The sequence below is a fragment of the Anomaloglossus baeobatrachus genome, chromosome 5 (assembly GCF_048569485.1).
Source record: "Anomaloglossus baeobatrachus isolate aAnoBae1 chromosome 5, aAnoBae1.hap1, whole genome shotgun sequence".
In the NCBI taxonomy this organism is placed as follows: Eukaryota; Metazoa; Chordata; class Amphibia; order Anura; family Aromobatidae; genus Anomaloglossus; species Anomaloglossus baeobatrachus.
In genome coordinates, this window is record NC_134357.1 from 309,010,842 (window position 1) to 309,031,562 (window position 20,721).

The following is a 20,721-nucleotide window of genomic DNA, read 5'->3' on the forward strand; positions in this document are numbered from 1 at the left end:
AGAGGGGGGAATGTTTAGCCAATGTCTGTGAGCTCAGGGTGGTGAGAGCGGTCTCACTGTTCCACATGAATTCTGGAAATGGAACTAAAACAAGGTCCCAATTTACTACAATGGGGTTTGTCTGGTTTATGGATTTTTTTGCCGTATGACCCATCATCATTATTGGCGAGTGAGCAAGACACAGCCTGTTCCTCACACGCCATCTTGTGAGTATATATCTCCTCATCACAAATAAACTGTACATTTCCAGCTTTTCCGCTTTGTGGAAACTTTCTGATGTGGCGATCAGTATGAGGTGAAACAGTAATGTCTGCCCCATATTCTGTACACAAAATCCCTTTATGTAAAATAGACAAATACTGACAAAAAATTGTTACTGGAAAAATACGAATTGACACTTTTCCAATAAAATATTTTATTTAATAGCACTCATATTAATTCTCAGACAGCTATCTCCACAACTGCATCAACAGCGACTTTATACAGTATCTTCTTGTGGCCAAAATGACGGGGCACTGGAGGCGAATAATACCTCACGATATATCGTCAGACGTCACGTACAGCCTGCACCCGGCCATAAACAGCAGCTTCATTACCCGCCCAATTCTTGACCAATCACTGCCCAGTCTCATCGCGCCCTCACTTGTTGTCTCTCCCTCAGCGCTGAGGCTCGAAGCCACGCCTACATGTAGGAATGTGGGCGGGTTTATGTAAATGATGCTACCTTCTCACAGAACGCTCTTCCGCCCCGGATGCGCCGCTGTGTAGCGCGCTCCTATTGGACGGCGTGGAAGAAGAGGCGCGCACCTCCGCTCGCTCCCGCGCTGCTTTGTGCGTTGTTCGTGGCGACTCGAGTGGATAAAGACACAAGGAGTGACTCCTGTGGCCGCCCGTGGGAGCCATGGAGGAGCTGAGCGCGGTCGGGGAGCAGGTGTTCGCGGCGGAGTGCATCCTGAGCAAGAGGCTGAGGAAGGTAACTGTCCCCCATCTGCAGCCCGTTACTATTGCCCCGCCCCCACCCAATATCAACTAGTGACCCTCTCGTGTCTTTCTCGCGCAGGGCACCGCGGAATACCTGGTGAAGTGGAGGGGATGGTCCTCCAAGTGAGTACTCGGCTCTTTGTCTGACTGCCATGTTATTCCTCCAGCCCTGGGGGATTGGGTCCCGCCCCCGGCTTCATCTGACGACCCCCAATGTTGTTCTCTCGCAGCCCCCTGTGTGATGTGTGTGCACTGTCCGGTCATGGGGGGGGTGCCACTGTCTGGACCACCTGTGGCCAGGTGTGTGTGTGTGTGTGTGTGTGTGTATATGTGTACATATATATAATATATTATATTCCTTCCTACTATACATGCAGAATATACTATTACAGGCGGTTTATTTACTGGGGAAAGTCCAATTGTTGGGCTCTTGTACCGCTGCTGACAATCACCCTCTCTCCTTACATGTATGAGGCAGAAACAGAGAGTATATACTAGCTGGCAGGTGGTACCTGTATGGGCCAGTGTCCCTTTTTTATTTATTTTTTTACTGCACACTGAAATCAGAGGCGGAAGCAACCACAATAATGGTGTGAACAAAAATGGAGGTCACGGGGCACTCAGCCTTTTAAGTCTGAATTTATTTTTCATATCAGAATTGAATTATACCAACAAATGAATCCATATTACAGCAAGGGAGGGGAGAGCGCTTCGGACGACGGACGTTTCACACCGACCAGGCGCTTCTACGGGACCTGTAATCATGATTTGGACTTAACCCCTTCAGCCCCCGGGCACTTTCCGTTTTTGCGTTTTTGTTTTTTGCTCCCCTTCTTCTGAGAGGCGTAACATTTTTATTTTTCCATCAATCTTGCCATATGAGGGCTTGTTTTTTGCGGGACGAGTTGTACTTTTAAATGAAACCATAAGTTTTACCATATAGTGTACTGGAAAACGGCAAAAAAATTCCAAGTGCGGAAAAATTGCAAAAAAAGTGTGATCGTACAATAGTTTTTGGGATATTTTATTCACTGTGTTCACTATATGGTAAAACTGAGGTATCTATGTGATGCCTCAGGTCGGTGCGAGTTTGTAGACACCAAACATGTATAGGTTTACTTGTATCTAAGGGGTTAAAAAAAATTCACACTTTTGTCCAATAAAAGTGGCGCACGTTTTGCGCCATTTTCCGAAACACGTAGCGTTCTTATTTTTAAGGATCTATGGCTCAGTGATGGCTTATTTTTTGCGTCTCGAGCTGACGTTTATAATAGTAGAATTTTTGCGCAGATGCTACGTTTTGATCGCCTGTTATTGCATTTTGCGTAAAACTTGCGGCGACCAAAAAACGTAATTTTGGCGTTTGGAATTTTTTTGCGACTACGCCGTTTACCAATCAGATTAATTGATTTTATATTTTGATAGATCGGGCATTTCTGAACGCGGCGATACCAAATATGTGTATATTTATTTATTTTTTTAACCCTTTAATTTTCAATGGGGGGAAAGGGGGGTGATTTGAACTTTTAGGTTTTTTGTTTTTTTTTTTATTTTACTAGTCCCCCTAGGGGGCTATAGCGATCAGCAATCCGATTGCTGATCGCTATCTGCTGATCACAGCTATACCGCTGTAATCAGCAGATTCAGTCACTTTGGTTTTCCCTCTGCTCTCGGCCGAGGGAAAATGAAAGTGAAACATCGTAGCAGCAGGCGTCATCACATGACCCTGTGCTACGATGGCAACCACCGATAGTCACGTGATAACACACGTGACTTCCGGTGGGGGCGGCGGTGAGTAACAAACATGGCCGCGCGCATTTAAATCTTGCTGCCAGACTTTGGCAGCAAGATTTAAGGGGTTAATGGCCGCGGGTGGAAGCGATTCCACCCGCGGCTAGTAGGCACACATGTCAGCTGTTGAAAACAGCTGATATGTGTGCCGATCCACGCCGCCTGCCCGCGGCAGGGGGCGGGGCTTAACGGGACACGATCCTGGACGGATAGATCCGTCCAAGGTCGTGAAGGGGTTAAAGGGAACCTGTCAGGTCAAAAAAGTGTTATAACTTACAAGCAGGAGCCTGTGTGATCTAGTAACCCCCTCCTACCCATCCTTGTGTTGTAATATGAAAGTAATAAAATACGTTTTATTACTTACATATTCCCTATGTAAATGAGCACATTGCCCTGTGGGGGTTAGCATGCTTTCCATGATATCACGTCCCTGTGGGTGTGATACCATGGATTTACATCAGCGACGTCACGTCTGCTCCTTCAGAATATCGCATGTGCGCGCTTACCATTCCCACCGCCGCCTCATCCTGGTGTTTGTGTGTCAGCTTCTAACACGCACTGCGCATTCTCCGAATACTCCTGCGGTTCCGGTCCTGCGCTGTGCACATTAGAAGCCAGAATGAGAAGATGGCAAGAATGGTAAGTGCACACGTGAGATTCTGAAGCTGCAGAAGTGACGTTGATCATGAAAATCCACGGTATCACACCCACAGGGGTGCAATACCATTGAAAGCATGCCAACACACAGGGCGATGCAACGTGCTATTTACATAGGGAATATGTAAGTAATAAAACGTACTTTGTTAGTTTTATATTACACACTATTACAACACAGGGATGGGTAGGAAGGGGTTAGCAGCTCACACAGGCTCCTGCTTGTAGGTTATAACTTTTTTTTGACCGGATAGGTTCCCTTTAAGGCAGGGTGCCCTGTGACCTCCATTTTTCTTGGTATTTGCACCTGTATTTGGGACTTTACACGGAGTGAAGCACCGCCGTCCTGCAATATACAGACTCCACGTGGATCCCTGTGAGTACACCCTCTCCCACAGAAATGTGCCGCATTCCAGTGCATTTTCTGCTTTTTTTTTTTTTTTTTTTTTTTTTGAACGTCACAATAATGGTGTGAGGATTGTCCTTGTCGGGTTTGTGGTCCATTTCCCAATTTTGGACTTAAAGTGAACCTCTCAGGTGCAATATGCACACAGAACCACGAGCAGTTCTAGGTGCATATTGCTAATCCCTGCCTAGCAGACCCAACCTATAGTAACATACATGCAAAGTATTTCTAAACATCCCATATGATAAGCTAATGAGTGCAGCGACTTGTCGCAAGGGCTTTAGTTCCCTTGGCTAGTCGGCATCCTCAGAATGAAAGCAGGCCCCTGTGGGCGTACTAGCATGCTAATGAATGCGCAGCGTCAGAGGATGGTCGCTCTCCCCTCTCCTGCCATCACGTTTGACTCCCGGATTTCGGCTCAGTGCGCATCATCCCGGACTTTGGTTCATGTGCACAATGAAGTCGGGTGTACACGTTCTGGCTTCAAACTCGTCTAGTGTGCATGAGTGTAAGTCTGGGATCCTGCGCACTGAACTGAAATCCAGTGTCTGACGCAATGGTCAGACAGGTGAGTGTGACCATGCCTCTGACACTGCACGTTCATTAGCATGTTAGTACGCCCACAGGGGCCTGCTTATATGCTAAGGGGGCTGACTAGCTAAGGGAACAAACGCCCTTGCTGGTCTCATTAGCATTTTATTTGGATTTTTAGAAATACTTTTTGTAAAGATCCCTTTTATCTATGCTAGTGTATACAGGGACAGTTAGGCAGGGATTAGCAATATACACCCAGAACTGCTCGTGGGTCTGGGTGCATATTGCACCTGACAGGTTCATGTTAAAGAAATCTATAGCAAAGCTATTAGTGATAAGTGAGCACTACCATGCTTGCTATTCGTAACAAGCAGAGACGCTCAGACGGGCTCAACTCGAGTACCTGAGTATAATGGAAGTCAATGGGTGACTCGAACATTTTTCCAGAAGATTCCATTGATTTCCACTATACCCAAGTTGAGCCTGTTCAAGCGTCCCTGCTCGTTACGAGTACCGAGCATGGCAATGCTGTCACCAGAATTTTCACAATTAAACTAAAAGAATCCCCTTCTGCAGCTCATGAGCTGCATTCTATAAAGGTTCATCTTGCTACTGACCCCCCTTTCAGACCTAAATAACAACTTTATAAAATATTACCTTTTGCTATGGTAATGAGGTTTGAATGTCATCACCAGCGTCATCCAAGTACCCGCCCATAATCTCGTGCCTTCGCAATATCATCACCGGCGCGAGATTATGGGCGGGTACATGGATGACGCTGGTGATGACATTCACAGCGCCACCCATAATCTCGCGCCTGCGCAATAACATCACCGGCGCTCGCGATTTGAAAACTGTTCTCAGTCCCGCGATAGTGCCACTGTGCATGCGCGAGACTCCCGGAGCACTGCGGAACATGAGGGCGGCGGCCTCATCTATGTAGATGAACACTGGGGGACGGCGAACAGCGGCAGGAGGGGGGATAACGGACGCAATACAGCCCGCCCACGGGGCCAGCAAACCTCATTACCATAGCAAAAGGTAATATTTTATAAAGTGTTTTATTTAGGTCTGAAAGGGGGGCCAGTAGCAAGATGAGCCTTTGTAGAATGCAGCCCAGGAGCTGCAGAAGGGGATTCTTTTAGTTTAATAGCGAAAATTCTGGTGACCGGTTCCCTTTAATGTTACTACAAAGAAACAAGATGACCGTTAGCACCTAACAAGCAAATGTGAACAGGTGCAAGCTGCTTAGACTGCATTCAGACAAACTGAAGAATACAGCAGCACACCGTGTGCCAAGATGTATGCAGACATTGAATCAATACATATTAAACTGAATTCATGAGAAGCAGATTATATTTTATAACATTGAGGTACTTGGCGCACAAATAAGACAACATAACTTTTTTTTTCCTGAAGTGACCCGTGTGTGTGTGTGTGTGTGTGTGTGTGTGTGTGTGTGTGTGTGTGTGTGTGTGTGTGTGTGTGTGTGTGTGTGTGTGTGTGTTTAATTTTTTTCGTCCTCTGCCAAAAGCCTACAAATTTAAAGATCAGGTAAGATCTAATACTAAAAAGCAACAGCTTTAGACTGCATTCATATGTATAGGAATCACTGGCCATGTGTAGATCATGATGTACGACTTGGCCACAGGTATCCCTGAAATATAGGATCATTTAGATATGAAGCTGTTGTGTTCAGGACAGGAGTCCCATTGCGAGTCTGCACATGGACCCTGCATCATGAACATCTGAATTTGGCCTTAGACAGAAGGGAGGAGCAGTCAGCAAAATATCCAAGCAGTTACCACTTCGAGTTGGTTGTTATTAGTTCCTATCCTAGGCTCTGGAACTGCTGCTAATCCCTCAGTTTTCCTGAAATGCACAAAGGTTGTCAATTTGGTGGTATGGAGAAGGGTTTAAAGTGGTTTTCCAGGCTTGGGGCATAAGTCTGCAGTTGCACAGTATGTTACTGCAGACTTGGGAGTTTACACAGCAAGCAGTGTGCATGCTGTCAGGATTCTCCAGTGTCTGGAGCAGGCAGGTGAGTGACCTCAAGTGTGCGATTTGCATATATGCAGTCACGTGCTGACTAGACCGGCGTGGCCTCGCTCTATGTAGGAATTGAGTGAAGTGTAAGAATGTGTCTGAAAGTATGCAAATCGCATACTTTTGGTCACATGACAACCCGATTTTGCATTGGAGAAGCCTATCTGTGCGCGCACTGCACACTGTGAGGATCCACGAGTCTGCAATCTTGTAAGATGACTATAGACTTGTGCCCCAAGCCTGGACAACCCATTTTAGGTACTAAGCCAGCAGGAAACAACTGTAAAACCTGGCTGAAAAAAGCTCTTGGACTGAATTTAGGCTTTGTGCCAACGTCGCATCCTGTCCCTGCAGAAATTTCTGCAGCGTTTTGAACAACACATGTGCGCTTCAAATCACTGCAGAAACACTGCATAATGGATGCAGTGAAAAAAGCCGATTTCATGCGCTCTGGATGCAGCCCCCACCATAGACAGAGCGGGAGCAGCATCCAAAGCGCACGGAATAAGTGACATGTTGCTTTTTTAGAACGCAGCGATTTGGCAGCATGCAAATCGTTGTGTTCTAAAACGCAATGTGCGCATGGATTATGCACAATCTTCATAGATTGTGCTCAGGACGCATGCAGTTACGCTGCAGTGCAATACGCAGCGTAACTGCATGTAAATACGCAACGTGGGCACATAGCCTTAAAGGGATTCTCTAACACTCCTTAGTTCTGCGTCAGGAGGTCAGCAGTGCTGATATTACATTAGCTGATTGCAACTACCAGTGCCAAACCCTCCATCTTCGCTTTTTTTAAGAGCGAATGATGCCAAAGTCACAAATTGTAACTTGGATTAAAGAGTTAATAATGATCCTTTATATCAATTCTATACAATAAAGCAAAGATTGGATGTGTCCAAAGACACCTGGCTGATCTTGCAATTTTTGCAGAATACATATGACTTTTGTCTAAATGTTTTATTCCCCTCAAAACCATTTTGCTGTCTGACATGGACGTAGCCTAAGCCTTTGTCATTTTATTTTTTTCATTTTGCACAGGCACAATAGTTGGGAGCCTGAGGAAAACATTCTTGACCCACGACTACTTTTGGCATTCCAGAAGAGGTAAAAATTTGCCCGCTGGCCATAGTTTTTTTTTGGCACGTTTTTGTTTTTGTCACAAACGTCTGTAAATCTTTATTTCTAGGGAACAGGAAAAAGAGCTGCGGAACAGAAGAAGAGGAAAAAGACCAAGAGGGAGACCACGTAAAACTGTGGTGAGTGTAGTATTTTACATTAACCCTTGGTCATGTTAGGCCTTTTAATGCCCGCATTATTCCCTGCACGTGTCTACTTATCTGATCAGCAGCATGTGCAGTTAACAGGCTCGGGTGGATCTCCAATCTACATGCGCCTGCTAAACCCTTAGATCCCGCTTTTAAATTCTAACAGCGCGATCTAACGCGCTCTGGCGAGCATCACGGGATCAGCCGGGAGAACACATCGAGAGACCGCAACTGGCCGAACTCAGATTATGGGCACGAGCAACTGCTGTCTCCTGCAGAGGAGACTCGCGGCGCCACAGGTCAGGACGCAGCAGGTCCTGATTGTGTGCACATACCCTAAGGGGACTAGTAATATTGTAAGTAAGTAAGTAAATAAATAAATAAACATTACTTCAATCATCCCCCCTCCCCCTTCTTTGCCCCATTGAAAATAAAACCATAAAAACCCTCCAAACACATATTTGGTATCGCCGCTTTCAGAAATGCTCGACCTATCAAAATATAAAATCCATTAAGCTGATCGGGAAAGGGTGTAGCAAGGTAAAGAAATAAAAACTCAAGAATTGTCTATTTTGATTGTCACAACGTTGTATGAAAATGCAATAATAGGCAATCAAAACATCTCAACTACCCACAAATGGTATAATTAAAAACGTCATCTCATGACGCAAAAAAAGTAAGCTATCACTGAGCCCCAGATCTTCAGAAATGAGAATACTACGGGTGTCGGAAAATGGTGACAAACGTGCAATTCTAAATTTATTTTTATTTATTCATTTTTTTTTTTTATTTTTTTTTATTTTTTTTTTGTGTAAACTTTTGGATTTTATTTTTCACCACAGATAAAAACAAAACTAATGCATATGGTATCTATGAACTCATACTAACCTAGGGAATCGTATGTCCAGGTCAATTTTACTATATAGTTAACACCTTAAATAACCCAAAAAACAATTCTGGAATTGCACTTTTTTTTGCAAATTCACCGCATTTTTCCCCCGTTTTCCAGTATAATGTAGGGCAGAATAAATGGTGGCATTCAAAAGTACAACTTATCCCACAAAAAACAAGCCCTCATATGGCTATATTGACGTTAAAATAAGTTTTAAGAAGAAAATCGCCCGTAGGTTAAGACTTGAAATCTAAATGGCTGTTATGTGGGTAGAAAGCTAAAGTATACATATTAGGACTGGTCAACTATTTAATCTGTATGTGGAGGCATGTGTCTCCTGACTCTTAAGGGCAGCGTCACACGCTATGATATATCGGGTGATATGTCGTCGGGGTCACGGATTCCATGATGCACATCCGGCATCGTTTGACATATCGTAGCGTGTGACAGCTACGAGCGACTGTTAACGAGCAAAAATACTCACCTTTTCGTTGCTCGTTGACACGACGCTCATTTTCATAAAATCGTTCCTTCTTCTGCGTGTCAGTTGTTCATTCCCGAGGCAGCACACATCGCTCCGTGTGACACCCCGGGAACGATGAACTGCAGCTTACCTGCGGCCGCCGGCAATGCGGAAGGAAGGAAGTGGGCGGGATGTTACGTCCAGCTCATCTCCTCCCCTCCGCTTCTATTGAGCGGCCGCTGTGTGACGTCGCTGTGACGCTGATCGTCCGCCGTCGTCCCCCCCCCCCCCCCTTCAGGCAGAGGATGTTCGCCGCCCACAGCGAGGTTGTTTGGGAGGTAAGTGCGTGTGGGTGGGTTAACGACTTTGTGCGACACGGGCAACAAATTGCCCGTGACACACAAACGATGCGGGCGGGTGCGATCGCTCATGCGATCACACGATATATCGTCCCGTGTAACACCCCCCCCCCCCTAACTTGCTGTGGTTGAGGAAGATCAATGCACGTTGGCCCTCAATATGTCCAATCTTTTGTTATCCTGTATGAATTAAAGATCTATATTTGACATGGTGGTTTTTCTTTTTTTTTTTTTTTTTTTTTTCTTTTCAAATGGAATTATATCAGTGAACCTAGTGGTTTGTTTCTTGGTCTGCTGTATATTTTCTCTAGGCACCATATGCATATGATAGCAGACTTGTGAGAATAATCTTGCCCTGTAAGGACTAAATAAAAAGTTTAGAGGAAGCCAATAGACAAAATGTTAAGTGTATTTAAACAAAAAAAGAAAAAACAAAACCATCTACCTTTTCAGTAGTAATGCCCTTCAAAAACTTGTCTCATTAATTTTTATTGATACTGTTTTTCCAATAGGAGTCAGAAGTGCCACCAAAACCCAAATCAAGCAGCTCTTCTTCCTCATCCTCTACTTCTAACTCGTCATCGTCCTCCTCTTCATCTTCTTCATCTTCATCCTCATCAGATGACAGTGAGACAGAAACTCCGCAATGTCCAAGACCACGGGATTCCCACCCTGTTCCACAGAAGAAAGCACAAGCTGTGGTAGTAAGGCCAGAGATAAAAGAGCAACTCCGCAAGAAGAGGGGAAGAAAACCATCGCTTCCTGATCAGAAAATCCCTCGGAGGACCAAGGGAGCAAAGCCAGGACCTAAGAGTGCAGCAGAAAAATTACAGGCTGCTAATAATGCACAAGGATTCTCCGCTCTTAAATCAAATTCCAAAGACCTACCTGTAACAAGCAATAATCGACAATTGTCTGCAGAACTGCTCTCCAGTATTGCAAAGAACTCTCCTAGCCATCCCAATGGGAATTCCAACCGAAACCTAAGCTGGCAGAGCTCGATTGTGCATTATATGAGCCGAATAGCCCAAAACAACCCTCAGGCAAGCAGGAAACTAATGACTTCTGCATTACATTCCAAACGAAGCTGTCAGACTCCGGAATCTAAAGGTGCCTCCAAAATGCAGATTGTTCTTGGCCCACCTGCCCAGAAAACTGTAAAACATGATACCGAAGAGCACACAAGTCCACAGACAAATCAGTCTGTGCCAAGGCCTGGAATAGCGAACCGAGAAACAACCCAAACGTTAAATGTTCATAACAAAACTCAAGGTGGGCAGAGTGCGGGAACACTAAGTGGTACATCTGGTGTGCATGCTGCTCAGAAAAGTGTTCCTCAGAAAAACAATGATCCTCCTTCACATGGGATAACCACAGATTGTAAGACTGAAAAGATGGGTAGAAAAAGTGGGGCAGTAAGCCAAGTAAGGACCGGACCTCCAGGTTCCACAAGAGATGTCCCTACTGTTGAGCGTGGACCGCAGACAGAGCCTCGCAAAGACCTAGCGGAGTTGAGCACCGGCGACGATAGCAGTTTGGACTCTGACCATGATTCATCACTTTCCAGCCAGGACATGTCCGTCCAGGCTAGCCAAGACTGGAAACCGGCTCGCAGTCTACTTGAGCATGTTTTTGTGACTGATGTCACTGCCAATCTCATCACAGTTACTGTAAAGGAGTCTCCCACCAGTGTTGGCTTCTTTAACATGCGGCCTTACTGAGCGGAAAATGGCAGTATACAACCAAAATGTATAAAGTCCGCCTCATGTTAGAGGTTTTTTCTAGTTGATAGTTTAAAGCGTGATGCTATCCCATGGTAATATTTAATATTTTGTGTTTGTTTCCTTAGCCTAAGCTGTACTCAGCTTCTAAAAGGAATATCTGTGTGCTAATACCGGACAACCTCGGCTCTGTATGGTGCATGTTTATGGAGTCAGGTTGTCAAAAAAAGATGTCTTAAGAATTGATTTTTAAGAATAGTAGCAGGTTTGATTTTTGAGTGGTTGTATATTTGGCTTTTAGTTGCCACAAGTACTATTTTTAATATTACTTAGGAGATATATTTTGGACCTTTTTAGACTGCTAGAAGAGGTGTGCAAACTTTATTTGTTGTATAAAGAACCCTAAAGACTAAGCTGGAGTTCTAAGCGAGCGCTCTGTAGGTGCTTTATATACCCTCTCCAGCTGTTCTCTTCAGCCCTGCCTTATTCATTTAGCACTTTTGTGACTCATGCAAACCAGAGCAATAGACAAAAGTAATGCATAATAGTACAGGTCAAGCCTTAAAATGATATATAATAGAAATAGAAGTTTTCTTTATATATGAACATTGTAAAGCAGAAGGAATTTGCCAAAAAACGTAGGTGATATGTAATAGCAATGCTTGTGAATGCGTTAATCTAAAATATTTGGCCTTATAACGTTTGTTTCGTTGTCTTGGTGTAAGAGAGCTTGAGGTGCGTTCTCTAATTTAAGTAATATACTTAATTTGTTGGATTACTGAAGAGGCAGGGATCACTTTGTGATCAATTATATTGCCCAAAGAGCGCTGTTTTTTCAAGAAATTCTTGGGGGTTTTCCATCAGTGGTACATGCTCTGTTCTAAGCCAATTGAGCATCCACAAGAATTGAAAAAAGTTTTACAGAGCCTGCCAATAAAATGCGTGTGACTTGGAGATCTGTCCATCTAGATTACAGCATTTAAGAGCCATTTGCTTGTGGCAACTAGGTAAAAACCTGCAATAACTGGTGTCAATTATTGAGGATGTACACTGTTGTTAATCAGATCTTTAATGTGACCTTTAATATTTGTTTGATGCATCCCCTCATCTGGTGGTTAATTGAAGAGATCTCCATATTTAAAGTGCACCAATAACCAGGATTTTCCAATATAAACTAAAGCCAGTGCTATACTGGCACTATCATGCTGATTCTATACATACCTTTAGTGGTCAGCTGGGATGTATAGTGTTTGAAATACAGGCAAGCAAAATGTACAGCTTTGTGATTGGCAGCAGCTAATAGCTGGGGTGGGTTTTTATAGTGATTTCCGCCCTCCTGCATGTTCCTCCCCCTATCTTTTATTTATGCTACTTTCATTATAGAAGTTTTACTAATGATTATGGCTAGAAGGACCTTGCTGATGTCATACCTATGTGACCAAAAGGGGTGGGGCCTCAACCAACTTAGCTGATACCAGGAAGCAACATTATTTTCTGGTCACATGGGTATGTCAGCAAGGTCCTTCTAGCAACTTTAATTTAAACCCAACCCAACCATTAGTAAAATGCTACTAGCTATTAGCATAAATAAAAGATGTGGGGAGAGTCAGCAGGCATGGTTGCGGAAATCAATATCAAAACCCACCCCAGCTATTAGCTGTTCGGCAGCAGCTGCCGATCAAAAAGCTGTACATTTCACAAACTCGCCTGTATTTCAAAACCTATACATCTCGGCTGACAAAGGTATGTATAGCCTCCGCATGATGGCACTGGCTTTAGATTATATAGCAAAATCCTGGTGATTGGTGCGCTTTACTGGAAATTGCAAACGAACGTCTCCTGTAAATGCTGGCTTTGGCATCATGATGCCTTACTGTATGATTGTGCTAACTTTTCTAAATTCATGTGCAAGAGGTCACTCTTTCTGTACATGTGTCGATGGTGACGTGAACGTTTTGTTTACACGAAGCACCGCTGGCCTTAACAATTGTTTTGCATTTCTTTGGCATCTCTCGATTGTAGAAACAGATAACCATAAGTATGGTTTAGTTTAGAAGATGTTCTAGCATAGATATGACAATTATCCAAATCTTGATTGTGCCTTTCTGTTGTGGTTTGAACCTGGGAGTCATGTTGCTTATTAGAACATGTTGCGGGTTTTGTGGATGGCCGTATTCAGATTTGCTAGATTTTCTGCTAGTGATTGTGCTTTGAGTGAAAACCACTTATGCATGTTTAGCGCAGCGTGTACCCGACTCTCCTACCCACCGTTATACCTATTATGCATGTTGTCAGGTCCATTTAAAGTTAACCTGTAGGGTCTTTTTTTGGCCTTCCAAGCTGTAATCTGTGCCTGATAGAAAAGACTTGACTATTTTACAAAGTGATGTCAATAAAGACATGATGGGGGCATCTTATGTAACCCCACTGCATCTCCACCTGCTTGGTTGTACACAGATAATTGGCATATGGTGCGAGTGAGCATGTTGTCCTATTAGGCCAGAATCACACTTGCTAGTGCCTCGCGTGTTTCTCGCACGAGTCTCTCATGGTAGAACCCGGCTTGGCCGCGCACTCCCCTGACAGGAGCGGGTCGGTTGCATGTATCTCTATGCAGCTCAGACGCTCCTGTATGCATAGTGTGCTGCCATGCCGGGTTCTACCATGAGAGACTCGCGCGAGAAACACGCGAGGCACTAGCAAGTGTGATTCTGGCCTTAGACTGCACTCAGGAACTGATCATTTAGATGGCATACAAAAGCCCTGACGGTCGCTTCAACAGCTTTTTTTTAATAATTAAAGCCAATTTTTATATATTTTAAGTCATGCTTGAAAAGTTTTAATCTGTTTGATTGAGGGGTTACATGATGTATGTTTTGTTTTTTAAGACATTGTGTCCTAACCAGTGAGTTTTAGATGAAATGACTTTTCATTTCAATGCATTTGCAATGGACTCGCGTCAACATGCGTTTGCGTGCGTTATAGTGAGGATCCAGCGAGTTGCAGTTTTTTAACTTTTCTCAAAAACGCTACTTGTAGCGTTTTTGAGCTGTGTCCAAATACTGTTTTTCACTGGATTCTGACTATACTGCACGCAAACGCATGTGAACGCTGGCATGCTGATAGACAGGATCCTGCTTACTCTACTGAGCATGCTCAGAAACCAGCCTGGCGTGATCAGTCTCTCTCCCCCTCCCTCTCTCTCCCCCACCTGAGAGTGGCAAACGCTCGTAACCAAGGTAAATATCGGGTAACCAAGCAAAGCGCTTCGCTTAGTTACCCGATGTTTACCTTGGTTACCAGCGTTTGCAGCTGTCGGATGCCGGCTCCCAGTCTATCATGTTCAATTCCCCTCACTCCCGATCACATGACTTCAATGCCCGCCCATAAACTTCAAGTGGCAGGATCCTGCAAAATAACACATGTTTGCATGCGTTTTTCTTTGTAAAAGCAGGATCCACTTTTTACAGCAAAAAAAGTTCATGACATATGTTAAAAAAAAAAAAAACTTAGTGTGAAAGCAGCCTTAGCCTTGCATAAAGACTCGATGGTAACTAGGACACCACAAAAGAAACAGGAATTGACTTGTCCTGCTCAAATCACATGGAGTTTACAATACTATTCCTGATCATTCTGGCTCATGCAGTTTTGAGTTTATACCTGTGGCCTGTTAGAGGGCCTTATCATTAGGAGTAAAGCTTTTTAATACTTTTTAGCTGACATTAATGTCAAAGTTTGCAGGCTCAACCTTGTCATTGAGTTATACCCTGTCCAATATTATCTTGCGTTAGACAATAGAACTCAGGACAAAACTTCTATCTTAATGATGCCCTTTAAGGCTGTATAGATTTTATACTTGGGTACCCGAATCTCCCTAGTTTTGCTTCTGGAACCTGAGAAAGAAAAGCTTCAGTTGCTTGTCAGAGCCTTAACCTTCTCATTTGTTTTGTATTGGTTCTGCTGCTTGTCCATAGTTTTCTACAGTGTTTTATAGCTTACAATAATGGTATTAATTACCAGAAAACTTTAAAGGAAACCTGTCACCAGATTTGGTGACGATAAGCTGCGACCACCACCAGTGGGCTCTTATATACAGCATGTTAGAATGCTGTATATAAGAGCACAGGCCGCTGTGTAGAACGTAAAAAAAACACTTTAATACTTGCCTAAACGGTAGCTGCGGTGGAGTTGGATCATATGGGTGTCACCGTTCTCCAGTGCTGGCGCCTCCTCTTTCAGCCATCTTTTGTCCTTCTTCTGAAGCCTATGTGCATGATGCGTCCCATGTCATTCATACTCGCTGACATTGAGGTCCCGCGCAGGGCAGATCAAAGTATTGTAGTGCGCCTGCGCGGGACCTCAATGACGGCGAGTGTGTGTGAGAAGTAGGACGCGTCATGCACCCAGACTTCAGAAGGAGGAGGACAAAGATGGCCGAAGCAGGAGGCATCGGAGAACGGAGACACCAATCCGACCGTTGGGTTAGTATTATAAAATGATTTTTATGTTCTACACAGTGGCCTGGGCTCTTATTTACAGCATGTTAGAATGCTGTATACCAGAGCCCACTGGTGGTGGCCGCAGCTTATAGTCACCAAATGTGGTGACAGGTTCCCTTTAAGTGAGATTATATATATATATATATATATATATATATATATTATACCACCCCTGACTACCTTACCTTCACTATTAAACTTACATGCTGCAGTTAGTCAAGTAATCCAGCTATGCAGAGTTCTCTGCCCATACAAATCTTTAGCTACTATTTACTAACCAGTCGTCATGTATAGTTTGGATATTCTGGTGACTGACATTGATGACCTAATAAAGGGGAAATAAGTACACTGGAAGGAGAGTCAAGACTGGAGAAAAAATACTGTCCAGTCTCCTGATTGGACATTCTGCCCACTAAACTCCATTGTGGGGTACACGAAACACAGGATGTCTGGAGGTATAAAAAGTACTTTCCCCTTTGTTCTGCTGTAGTGGCTGGGCAGATGCTATTGACGATAAAGGAGGTAGTCTTATCGCAGTTACCATGATGAAAACGAGGATGACTCAGATTGAATTTTGGGATGATTTGATCTTACATTTTTTTTTTTTTTTTTTTTTTTTATAGAAACTGTGCATTTTCTATGAAGTGCCTTTCAGTCTTTTGCAGTACTAATTGAGATACTTTTGGCTAATGCATTAGGGGTGTAGACCTGGTGGACCACATTTGAGGGGTTTTTGTTAGCCTCATTACGATTCAGATATTGGAAAGACTTAGGGTATGTGCGCACGTTGCCTTTTACCTGCTTTTTTGCTGCTTTTTCTTCTGCGCTGTTTAATGCCAAAATGGATGTGTTCTTCTATTCAAGCAAAGTGTATGGGAATTTGGGTTTCTTGTTCACACTATGTTGTTCAAAATGCTGCCTTTTTGTGGCAGAACTTTGGTCAAAAAATCAGCTTTTCAAAGAAGCAACATGTCAATTGTTTTTGCCATTTGGGTTTTGCACTGCAAAGCTGAGTTTTTGACCAAAGTTCTGCCACAAAAAGGCAGCATTTTGAACAACATAGTGTGAACAAGAAACCCAAATTCCCATAGACTTTGCTTGAATAGAAGAACACATCCATTTTGGCATTAAACAGCGCAGAAGAAAAAGCAGCAAAAAAGCAGGTAAAAAGCAGGTAAAAAGCAACGTGCGCACATACCCTTAGGTGGACTCGCTTGTGAATTGTTGGCTTTTGTGTGCATGTGAGAGCAACTAAGAAAGAAGTTTTCATTTAGTAGAGAAAGCATTAACCAAAAACTTGTAAAAGTGCTCACAATCATAACTACTTCCTTTTTGTGTCTTGTGATGACCTAATATCTCAATGATAAAGCTGCCTTCGCTATTATGTGGTAGCGAACTATAGAAAATAATTCAGCTTCACTCTTTGGACGCCTCAGCAAAATGCAGACTGCTACTTATGACAGCCTTTATTCTGGACTTTAACACTAGAAGTCCCAGACATTTCAAGCTCCTCAGGGTTCCAATGGTAGAAATGTTAAATGACCCCTCTCTGGGACTTCTAATGTTAAGCAGCCAAGCAGATTATTAATTTCACTGCAACTTTTTTTTGCTCTGGTTATTAGTAGAGTTGAGCGAGTACCTATCTATTCGTACTCTCTATAATCATTACGCGAGTATTAGACAGTACTCGTTTTCATTTCGAATAGCGTGTGCAATGCAAGTCATTGGGGAAAACGCTCAAAGTAACGAGTAGCTGGATTGCCATACTATTCATGCGAGTAGCGAATAGTGTGGTATTCGGGTTACTCGTTAGTGTGGTTTTTTTTTTTTTTCCATTGACTTGCATTGCACACGCTATTCGAAGTGAATATGCGAGTAGTAGACAGTAGTCATTATGAGTATAGCGAGTATGGAACAGTTGGGTACTTGCTCAGCTCTAGTTATTAGTTGCTAATAATGCAATTCCTTTTCATTAGTACAGAATACCTCCTTGTTGGCTTGCTCACACGAGCGTACACATCGGACGAGTGCTATCCAATGTTATATCTGCAGGGTTTGCTTTTTGTTTTTTATGTTTTTTCATGCTGTTTCAGCATGAGGGGAAAAAAAACCTGCCGCATGCATCGTGTGGCTCCACAGATCAGATCACGAGCACCCCTTAAGTCTATTGGTGTATGTAATGTATTGGTGTACATAAAACATCAGAACGCATTCAGATGTCATTCCAGTGCAGTCCGATATATGCCTACACAGAAGATGGAGACATTAAGTTCTCCCTCTTCTCCGCACCTGTTATGATTCTTTCATATGAGAGAATCATTTGATTCCAGTAAATGACATTGGGCTCAAACTCTGATCGGAGTTTGTGCAGTGTGTCATGATGATCGATTGCCTCGGAAGAGAGAATCCTGGCTCGTGTGAGTGCAGCCTCAAGCCGGGGCTACATGGTGACATTTGATGCGTGATGGCAATTTTTAGAAAAGTTGCGCCAAAAAAAATCTGTGTAAATTCCTGTTGCACAACTAATTTAAAGGGAACCTGTCACCGGTTTTTTAATGTTTGCACAAAAACTACCACCATCGGCAGTGCCTGTCATGCATTCCATAAGGGTATATATTATCCCCTGACTCCCCCTATATACCTCCTAAAAAGCTTTTTAAATCCTCCTGCACTCTCTGTAAGGCCGGTGTCACACTTGCGATTGCCTCGCGTGAGTTTCGCAGTGCATCACCCGGCATGGACTCACACTGCTCACAGGAGATACACGCGAGGCAATCGCAAATGAGACACCGGCCTAAGTCTGGACAGTCCGGTCTGATAGGCGTACTTCCTGTGGCGTCTATCCCTCCTCTCCTCTGCTGATGACAATCATATTGCTTTGTGGTATGTGAATTGCACCTCCTTCGTCAACCACATAGCTGGGTGAAGGCTCTCCTCTTCGCAGAGACATCAGCTCATGCATGTGCGCTTTGTTCTGTCCTACTGCGGACATAGCCTAAAACATTAGTGTCTTTGCGCAGACTCGAGATTTCACACAACACGAGGCGTCATCCACGTCACTTAAAGCAATAGAACGGCGATCAGCAGTGGAGAGGAGGGACAGAAGACCCAGCAAGGATGCCCATTAGACCATCCAGATTTACATAAAGCGAGCAAGAATTTAAAAAGGTTTTTGGGGGGTATACGGGGATAATATACACCTTTTATGGAATGCAGCACAGGCGATGCTGTAGGTGCTAGTCTTTGTTTAGATAGGAAAAACTGATGACTGATTCCCTTTTTAAAAACTCTGATTTTGCTGTAAAATAAAATTTTGAAATGACATGTCCTTTTGCAAATTACTTGCCCTAGACTTCAGTGCTTTGTGACAGAACATCCAATGGATTTATGATTGTGCAACACCATTGGAAATGATTAGATACCGGTATGTTGTCACAATGCAACACTTCAATTTAGTGTCTCCTCACAAATATTGCCATGTAGCCCTAGAAGGCAACAATCGCATACCTGTGTGCTCAGGTAGTCTGAAACGCAAGTCTAAACTGTGTGTTAATGCAGGATTTTTTTTTTGGAAACAGGGTTAGAAAAAAAAAGGCTTTAATCTGAATATAAACTTGTATCCTATTTGAAGAAAGGTGTTGTAACCTAACACAAGGCAATTGGTGACCTGTAAATATTAGAAGTGGGAATGAAGTTTAAAAACAAACAACCCTCTTAACTACCAGCCATCCATTAAACATTTTTGGGGAAAATGTGCCTTTTTGTTTAAAAGGAATCTGCACTAGGTTTTTGCGAACCATCTTAGAGCAGCATAATGTAGAGACAGAGACTCTGATTCCAGCGATGTGTCACTTATTGAGCTGTTTGTGGTCATTTTGCTAAGCAGTGTTTTTCTCTTCTGCAGATCATATATACAGAGCTCATGAATATGCTGGACTACCTGGCAGCACACCAAGTAGTCCTCTAATGAAAAAAGCACCGTTTAATCAGCAGTAGATTAACAAAATTACACTAAGCAGCCCAGTAAGTGACACCTCGCTGGAATTAGGATCTGTGCCCCTACGTTATGCTTTTCTCAGATTAGGTGGCAAAAACCTGGTGACAGATTCCTGTTAAAAATAAAAAAAATTCTTGACTGTCAAGAAAACAGGCGTGACACATTACTGTGCAAAATGTTTGAGTTTTGTCCTCACCTTTTGCCTTCTAATTAACTAATGCAAGTTGAAAACCTCCACTTTCCTAATTTTGTAAGTGTTAGACCTATCTGTTTCATAGAAATCTATTTTTTTAACTGGACTTTTGTAAAAAAAATGCTTCTGTGCTGACTCTACATATTGACATACTGTATCTACGGTGTTTTTTTCTTTTCTTCATTGTTTGTTTAATATGTTATGCTCTAAATTTTTACTTTTTCATTCTTTTAGTTTTTGTTGTAGGCATGTTTTAATTTATTTCCAGAAGACACTAGAGCAGTGGTGTGTAAAACGTTTTGTACTCACGTTTGCATTCTGTCTTGCATATCAATAAAATATTTTTGTAATCTTTTAATAACTTGTCTGTATTCATTGAAGTACCGTATTTTTCGCTTTATAAGACGCACCTGATTATAAGACGCACCTAGGTTTTAGAGGAGGAAAATAAAAAAAAAAAAAATTGAGCCAAATAGTGTGCTAAAACATTTTAATAAAATAAAAAAAAACTATTTTAACAATTTAGACTCAACAGGAGGGTCTGTTATGGGGGGATCTGTGGATGATGCACTGCTGTGGGGGACCTGTGGATGACACTGTTATGGGGAACCTGTGGATGGCGCACTGTTATGGGGGACCTGAGGATGATGCACTATTATTGGGGGCCTGTGGATGACGCACTGCTATGGCGGACCTGTGGATGACGCACTGCTATGGGGGACCTGTGGATGACGCACTGCTATGGGGGACCTGTGGATGATGAACTGTTATGTGGGATCTGTGGATGACACGGCTATGGGGACCTGCATGATGCACTTGTGACGCCCTGGGCAAGCCAGGGGTCACAGGTCATGACACCACCACACCCTACACCCCGGATAGGTACACCAAAACTAAACCAGAAATCCTTGTTG

General features: G+C 43.3%; 1 protein-coding gene across 2 annotated transcripts; it reads left to right on the plus strand.

Moving 5' to 3' along the window:
* Window positions 1–788: 788 nt before the first annotated feature.
* On the plus strand, window positions 789–16,450 carry LOC142311358 (chromobox protein homolog 2-like). 2 transcript variants are annotated; one of them, XM_075349708.1, is made up of 5 exons: window positions 789–973; window positions 1,061–1,104; window positions 7,457–7,522; window positions 7,605–7,674; window positions 9,910–16,450. In XM_075349708.1, the coding sequence occupies exons 1-5, from the start codon at window positions 902–904 to the stop codon at window positions 11,116–11,118; spliced, it is 1,461 nt and encodes a 486-aa protein (XP_075205823.1). In that variant the 5' UTR covers window positions 789–901; the 3' UTR covers window positions 11,119–16,450. The 2 variants fall into 2 exon arrangements, with proteins under 2 accessions (XP_075205823.1, XP_075205824.1); XM_075349709.1 differs by having other exon boundaries at window positions 7,605–7,671.
* The last annotated feature ends 4,271 nt before the right edge of the window (window positions 16,451–20,721 follow it).